Raw genomic sequence first — 8,392 nt, forward strand, 5'->3', positions numbered from 1 at the left:
CAACAAATTTTTTTCGCTCCTTCACACTGTTATTTTTTTATTATGTATCATGGTGTTGGATACTGTAATTATTTTCTACTTTTTTGTTATGGTCTATTTGGAAGGCCTGAGAGTTTGAAGGGAGGATAGGGTGTAAAACTGGCAGGGGTGAGTTTAGAGGGATTTGTGGTGGGGGAAGTGGGTTTGAACAGTTAAACTCTTTCGGTTCCATTCAGATTTGAATTTATACACTGCAAATGTGAGATAAGAACAAAATATGAAAGAGAACAGTTTCTGAAACGATCGTCAAACACGCTTGCAGAGTGTGATACAAACAGTGCCTCGATTGAGTGCTCTGTTTAGTGGATATACCTAACGTCTGACTATACTCGTTTATACTACTGAAATACCATTTGCGTAGGAGCACATCCGTGGCCAGCAAACAGCCTTCCTAATTGCCAACCCTAAGCTGGTGAAACGAATATATTAGACCAACTTGAAATTTAATATTTTCATGACATATAACATACCTCGATTAAAATTTGGTTAAGAAAAATATAGTGCAGCTTTTGAAGGTCCAACAGACGCACTGCGCCTCAGAGTTTCCTTTATAGAAGCAATTCAAGCTTAGCAAGATAAAGGGAAAGTAGAGATCACGCTTGATCGTTTGCTGGGCACCGTAAGAAATTTTTCTTTACGACCGGTTTTAAAGTCCCGAATTATGATACATTCGGAACCGATACCTCCGATCGAATGGTGAAGAAACAGTCTACCATAATCATTTGTCAATTCACACTACCGTCACTATTTTCATCGTTCCAAACAGAATATTTTAATCCCTTCAATATTGTTCGCCATTTCGCAAGGAAAGAAGGTAACGCGGAAGATTTCTCCCCCGTGCCTAGCGCTGCGTAACCTACATTCGTAGCTCGCTGGAAATTTTCATCGGCGTATCACTAGCGCGTGAAATCCATTTAAGAAAGTTGCGCGACGGATGGATATCACAAAAGCGGCATGCTTCGACTGTTTCGTATTCACGAACTTGCTGTAACTCCATCTTGCTTCAATTTAAATTCTCTTTCCAGGGACGAATCCCTGGAAGCGCCTTATCTGCCACAGCATCGCAGGTGCAATCTTCATCGTGCACGCCTGGGGACGCGTTTTCAGTAATACAGGAAACCGGATCGGTTTCTTTAAAATATGTAATACTTTCGTTCGGTCTGGACTCCCAGGCGATGACAATTTAACCAGGCACGAGGCAGTCGTGATTAGAAAAGAACGTAATCCAGGTTTCGTATTAATATTCCCCTTCGCCGACGTGGAAGACAATAACTTGGAGAAGATGCCACGTAAACATCGACATGCATGGTTTCCTCGTAATTTTAATTACGTGCATATGAGTCTCCTTCCTTCACTTTGCCCTCCGTAACCTGAACAAATTACTGCGATACGCGAGTAAAAAACGATATACACCAGTGGCAGTGAAGCGTGCACGCCGCAAGGATGCACTCGTCTACACGCTGAGTGGAATACCATACTCGACTCTGCTCCTCTGAAAGAGCTCAAACTTAAAGCCGTTCCCAAAGTAGAACTCGTTGTCGCTTTACTGCCTTCTGTAGAGCTCTCACGCACGCGAAATGGCCCCAGTCTTCATTTAATAAAGCTATTTTGCTCGGCAAAGATCCGCGACATCTGACCAGCAGCGGCAGACGCGTCAAAGGATAGGTCACTTAATTTTTAATCATGCAATTACATTTAAACTGTAGAAGTAAAATTTCAAACGGCCAGGTCGGGAATACAAATGTCGTTCTGCTTTATGAACAAAGCTGTGTGTCCGTGTGTGGTGCAGTGACGAGTTTATAATTGGGAACGTTTAAAACACTGAAATGAAAGACTAGCCACCCCTATTACGGGCACTGCAGATGCAGAGGAACGTTCACCGGTGCAAGAATGAAGCTAACAAATAATTAGCACGAATCAGCGCAGCCTCCTCTCGTTAAAAGTACTGCAAACGGAAGCAACCGTTTAAATGTAACAAAAGTCCCATTGCACGCGTGTTCGAGCGCATCCTAAGAAACTACGAAAAGTTCCGCGGAATGGTGCAGATGTTGTTCTTGCGACGATAGAATTAAACGTGGTCCTTTCGTGAAATGCGTACTGCTACATCTGTACCCGATCGTTATTGGAAACTCCCAACATTTCTTGCAATACTTATTTCACTGTGAACGAGATACTTTTTTATTAGAACGAAACATCATTACGTGGAAGAACTCGTAATACAACGGGTGTTCTTGATGAAGAATAAGGAACTATGCTGGAATTAAAACACTTATATAAATGCTCGATGCGACGTAAATGAAGAGAAACAGTTGCACGCCTTATCTAATTGAAAACGTGACTCCACTATCATTAATTCTAAATAATAAAGTGATTGATTAAGTACTTTAAAGGCTCGAAGGAAAATGGGTCGGGTTTCGAGCCTATTCCACTAATAAGTAGTTTAGATGATTTATATAACCGTTGGTTCCCTGCTAATTCTTCCACATCGCAGACCGACAAAAGTTTCGCCAGGAGCAATAAGGGTGGTACGGCCGTGGGGGGTAAGAAACTTTTTCGAGAGCTAAGTGAGATGTTTGGAAACGTATTTGGTAAACGCGTGCGTACATCATAGCAGCTAAGTGGCACCCGCGAGTGTGAACGTTCGTACGTGTGAAGGGGATGAGAGTTCTTGAGGGTGGTTAGAGTATAACGAGAGTCACTTTTAGAGGGTCAGCGAGTTCAGAGTTTTTAAGAGAGTTCAGCGTGTTTGGAGCAAGGATTGGAAGAGTTTCGTCGTTGCATTTGTATACGTTCCATGCATAAGCATTTAAAATCATCATCCAAAAGAGTCCCTACTGTTTTCGATATTTATCACCTATCAGTTCTGTTTTTGACAAACATTATACCGTTTTCAACTCAAGAACAAGGTGCGAATATCCATTCAATGCATACACCACCTCTCATAAGCAATTCTCCCAAACGTGTGACAAATTTTTCAAAAATACCTTTCCATATCCATTACACTAGTAGTCCTCTGCATTTTCAAGAAACTATACTTGAATCTACTACTCCCTATGTTTGCAAAACACATTCAGACTACTATTAAATGTTCCCTTCTGCCAAATATGAACATCCCTGCCTCCCAATTTCTCACATCAGACATAGGTACCCTCCATCCACTTGTTACAACGTCAAACGATACTCACAGAAAGCTACAAATGCTTATGAGCAGTAGTTAGAGATTCACGCCCACTTAAGGCCGCTTGAACATCACAACGCTACAAATCCCTAAATACTACCAACTGCCTGCACAGAAGCTTCGGAAGATAGCCTCCTAATCAGATGTAGACACATGCAAGTGCATTCACCTGTTTCCGCAGCGGGGTGGCGCACTCGTCCTTGGTCCTCTCGAACCGCTCGAACTTGAAGCTGTTGCTCCTGTAGAGCTCGTTGTCGCTTTGCTGCCTCCTGCAGAGCCGCCTCGTGAGCGCCCGAGGCCTGCAGGGCGCGCACTCCGTGGCCAGGCCCCAGTGCAGGTGCAGCATCGCGAGTTCCGCGGTGCATCTGGCCATCGCGCAACCGGCTCGCCTCACGCGACACTTGACGCGCTTTATCCGTCCCTCGTGCTGAGGCTTGTGGCTGCACGGCTGGGAGCTGCTACCGCTGCAGTCGCAGGTGCGACGAGACCTGCGCTGCTTGACGGTGTGAGAGCACGGTTTCGCCTCCTCGCCGCACTCGCAGTCGCACGTCCCCTCGCCGCCCCCTGTGTGGGTGCAGTCCACCCTCTCGGTGCAGTCGCACGGTTGCTGTTGTTGGTTCGGCTGACTTGACGGCGGGAAAGTGGGTGAGGAGGACTGCATCTGCACTCGGCGACGCGTACCACTGCTGGGGGCCGTGTGGCGGCAAGGTCGTTCTGGACACTCGCATCTGCAAGCATCGATTTGGGAGAAATGTTCGATATCAGACGAACGAGGGTTTTAGAAACGTGCGAGGACTTATTTTGAATGGGGTCAGTGGCGAGGGAGAATTTGATTTCGGCGAACCATTGAGGTTCATTGGGATTTCAAAATACAGAAATGTGAATGTAAGAAATTATTATTGCGGGAAAATATTAACGTGTAATAATCATCACGTGTTTAATATTAAAATAGTCTATTTACTGCTGGTATGTTTGTAACATTATTTCAGATATAACGTTCGACGCGCCGACCGCGTGAATTGTACCGCGTGTCTGACCATATACTGGGCGCTTCTACTTGCCCCTCTTGTCTGATGAAGAAAGCGCGAATTGACGAGAAAAATTGAGGAAGAATATTGGAAATGAATTTTTTCTCGTTCTCTACCCACTGCTCTTTAATTATTTCAGTTGTCACGCACGCAAAATCATATTTATATCCCATCTGCTTATCATCATAATTACTTAGGATTGATTAAATGTGGATTATCAGCATCGTGATCCCTAGAAGGCGAAATTGATGTTATCTGTTTAAGACGTCCGCGATGAAGCTACACACGCGGATACAGCTAGATCAAAATCGTCTCGATGTAATATGGTGAAGTTCCTTTGGGATCAACGGGTTCTAATTTGTCTTATCCAACTTTAGCCGAATCCTGCTGAGCTCTGACCACTCCACCAATGTTGAGATCATATTGTATCCCGATGTATTATATCCCGCTGAATCTCGTTGGATCCCAATGCTTTCTGCCGTGGCCAGATGTTCCTAAGTTGCTCCATCTTGGTCTAGATAAATCCTACCAAATACTATCGAGCCGTCCCGTGATCAGAAATGTGTCGTATTCATCAGATTCTATTCACGTCTATTGTAGGCTAGCTAGATGTGGCTTAGTCACGTTTGGCTCGGTCGTGTTGTATAATAATTTATCCGAATTTTATTATAGAAAGACAGAGATAAAATATCTACAAAGCCCAGAATAATCCGTAACATACGGTTCTAACGAAATCATTACAATGAAATACGAACCTCATTTAACTGTTAATTAAATGTAACCGAACTAAAAATCAGAATAGGTTCGTACCGCGTACCTTCATCAAGTTATTTACTCTCAATTTCCAGGGAAAATATTAAATGTTACAACACTGTATCAGATTCCACAATAATGAAGGCCATTAATTTGAAACGACTTTATTAGCATACCGAAATATCACGGAAGGTAAAAGCATCGGTTCGATGAAAGAACGCTACGCACGTGAAATTAATTCTCTGCTCTGGAACGTGATTTAATGGCGGACCTTTAAATAAAGGTGGAATTTGAGATATACGAGAAAAATGTAAACTGCGATAAGTCACATTCTTATTTTCGCGACGCGCATTCAAGCATCCATAACGTTTAAAACATTATCGATAAAGGGGCACGTAAAACGAGGGAGAAAAAAAAACAGGCTTCTAGCTAGAAATTTCTCGTTGTATCCAGCGGACAACGTAATAAAGCTTCAAACGCGAAACAATGAAAAGTAATTTGTATTTACTGTCGCCTGAGCATAAGCGAAATTGTTCCCCACGATGCAAAAAGTTCAGATAATTATAAAATTATGCATGAAAGGATAAAACAGTGGCGGAGCACAATTTTTGCTTTGCTGCATTCAGACTTTCTAAATGGCACGCTGTAAATTGGTGTCGAGTATCTGCTGCTAGAAATTACTTTTTTAACGGACACAAGTTAAATTAATACTTGCTACCAGAAAAGTCATTAAGAGACCCTGCATCCACGAAGAACCGTGGCGCAGTACGGGCAAAAATTAATTTTAGAAACTTGTGACGTAGACCTCGAAGACATTACTCGACGCTAGTTCGCAAGTTCATGTATGTGCGACGCTGAATCCTAAAATCGAACGCCATGTATCACACGAACGTGCTCCAGTTTCCAAAAAAAAAAAACCCATTTACCGATGGACGTTCTTCTTCAAGAAACAAATTACATTCCATACTTAAGCGTACACCACCCATTAAATATCAGAAAACAGTCAATATTTATGCGGAAGTATTTAGCGAAACATCAACTGGAGTATCCTGGTGCAGGAAATTTATACGAACGCAAATTCCAGAGAGAATAAAATTAATCTCTTTATTTATTAAACGATATATCTAAATAATGTGCCTGCTCGAACTTGTTACGAGTAATGTGCATATATCACATGTTCACGTGTCATTGTAAATATCGAATTTCAATTTATATATGTACAGGTCAGCACACACTGTTGGCGATTGTTTCCCAAACATGTGTATTGCACTGTTTCAAAATTCGAACCTATGGAAAGCGATGTAATAAACGAAAGTCTGGCAATCTTCATTAGTACATCTTAATAAACAATGGTATGCCATTCGAATCGTTGTCGTGCAAAATCTATCAAGGGCTGAAATAAATTCTGAAGACGAATAAGAGGAATGCAATTAAGAGCTAAATTAATAGGGACGTTAAATAATTGGTAACAGTTACACCTAGATCGATAAGGAGGACTTGGAAATATATCTTTGTTATAAGAGGTCACGTCACACTTTAATACCCATTCAATCTAGAAGTTGAAACGACAAAAGCCCTTGAATAACCCATCACTAAAAACTACTTATTTTCAGACAACATACCCTTATATAACCAATAACGACACCATTTACCTTCCCCCGTACAATCGCCCAAAAAAATCAACGCATCACCCTCGAATCCCTTATTATGCCTAAATGCGCAAGGAACCCCCACCCTAATGGATTTCAAACGAAAATTTACGCGCCCATATTCAAACGCAGCATCGTCTGACCTACCACTGACGATTCTACTTCGGTCCTTGCGCGAGCCCACGCATTTCCCCAATAAGCTACCTGTAGAATACAACCATGCAATAGGAGCGATCCTCGATTCCATTCCCCTGTCCATCAGCCAGCCTATTCCTCAGTCGATAAGCCCGCTGCTGATCTCGGGCAATGAAATCACGCGAAAGTGTCTCGACCGCTCGGCACCCTCCCCTCCCGCGGCGTGCAACAAATCCCCCTCCTGCGTCTTCCCGTCGTTAAGTACACACACGCGTTGCCGCGTATGGACAACGGTGACAGTTGACGAAGCTCCGCTCATGACCTCGCAAGCACGATCAAGCGCGTCGTTACGTTGACCTTCGCAGCGTGTGCGTGCGTTACGCTCTCCCGCGGAGCTGCGACGAAAAGAGCAGCGCGCGAGCGGGCGGAGACGTCGGGACGGTTGTTGGGAAAGCGAGCGTCGGGACAACCGTCCACTTACCTTCGAACTCTTCTGACAGCGGACGAGCGCGATGCGTGGGGGCAGGGCTGCGATTCGAGCGGGCAGTCGCAGTTGCCAACCGCGGGCCGAGCGCGACGAACCCTAATCAGCACCGGATGCACGGGGCACGGCTGCACCTGACAACCGCACACGATCGTTTGCGGGCCACCGCGGGACTTGCGGCCGCCGCCGCCGCGTTTCGCGCGTTGATCCACGTGCAGCTGACACGGCTGCACAGGGCAGCCACATCGAGCTGTGCCACCACGACGCCCGGCACTTTGTACGCGTCTCCACACCCGCTCCATTCAACGACCGGCGTGCGACTAACGGATGTACGCCCCACACCACTCGACGCTCTCGACTCCCCTCGGCGATCCTCGGCCAACTTCGGCTCCCACCGTAACCCCCCTACCCAGATTTCCTCGGGACACCGACACGGTCGGACGAGTTCGCGGGGTATTCTCGAAATGCCCCAACTGTATAACCACTTCCGCCGCGAGTTTGTGTTGTGCATAGCTTCAACCCCTTTCATGAAACGTGGAACACGTGGGGGGATGCTGCGCGTGGTATGTACGGTTTTCTTCTTCGCCAATTATGTATTGCAATAGCCTCGCGCTGAAGTTGCGTCCGACTGGTCGTCGCTGATTTCTCGTGCATCTCGATTCCTTTCGTAAAGGTGTTCCTTCTTCTCTTTTTTATGCGTTGGGAGTAGGTTTACGCGTTCTGTACATCCTCGGGGTTAGCAGAAGTTGTGTAGCATTGATAGCGTCGTTGTGAAACCGTAGGTTATAGACGAGGGAAATGGCGCGAGTTTGAATTGTTTCGTGCGCCTTCGGCTAACTTCGGTACACTTCGGCTTCGTGCCTGTTTCCTTACGCGCTGGTTATGCGTCTCGAATGGAATCTTCCGCGAAATTTTTACGTCTCTTCTCCGAAAGTGTAAACGCCACTGTGTGTACAGAGGGTATTTTTGATTATTAACGGTCCACAAACTTTATTCACTGTGCAATGTTTATGTGATAACAGCACGTATGAAATTGAGGTTTGTGTTGAGTATTTGAAGCGTCGTGTGCAGGCTTACTTTGAAAATATGTCGACTGAACTTATACCCGAATGCAGTAATGCCAACC

The 8,392-nt window shown here is 44.9% G+C and overlaps 1 protein-coding gene across 1 annotated transcript in view; it reads right to left on the reverse strand.

The window, feature by feature from the left end:
- Hwt (SH2 domain-containing adapter heavyweight) overlaps window positions 1-7,769 on the reverse strand; it is a 215,497-nt gene extending 207,728 nt beyond the window's left edge. The window contains exons 1-2 of the mRNA XM_076808005.1: window positions 7,264-7,769; window positions 3,387-3,945 (exon numbers count right to left, since the gene is read on the reverse strand). Coding sequence (XP_076664120.1) covers window positions 3,387-3,945; window positions 7,264-7,568 — 864 coding nt within the window. The 5' untranslated portion in view covers window positions 7,569-7,769. The remainder of the gene's footprint in view (window positions 1-3,386; window positions 3,946-7,263) is intronic.
- Window positions 7,770-8,392: the final 623 nt, after the last annotated feature.

This window comes from Andrena cerasifolii, chromosome 3 (genome assembly GCF_050908995.1).
Source record: "Andrena cerasifolii isolate SP2316 chromosome 3, iyAndCera1_principal, whole genome shotgun sequence".
Classification (NCBI taxonomy): Eukaryota; Metazoa; Arthropoda; class Insecta; order Hymenoptera; family Andrenidae; genus Andrena; species Andrena cerasifolii.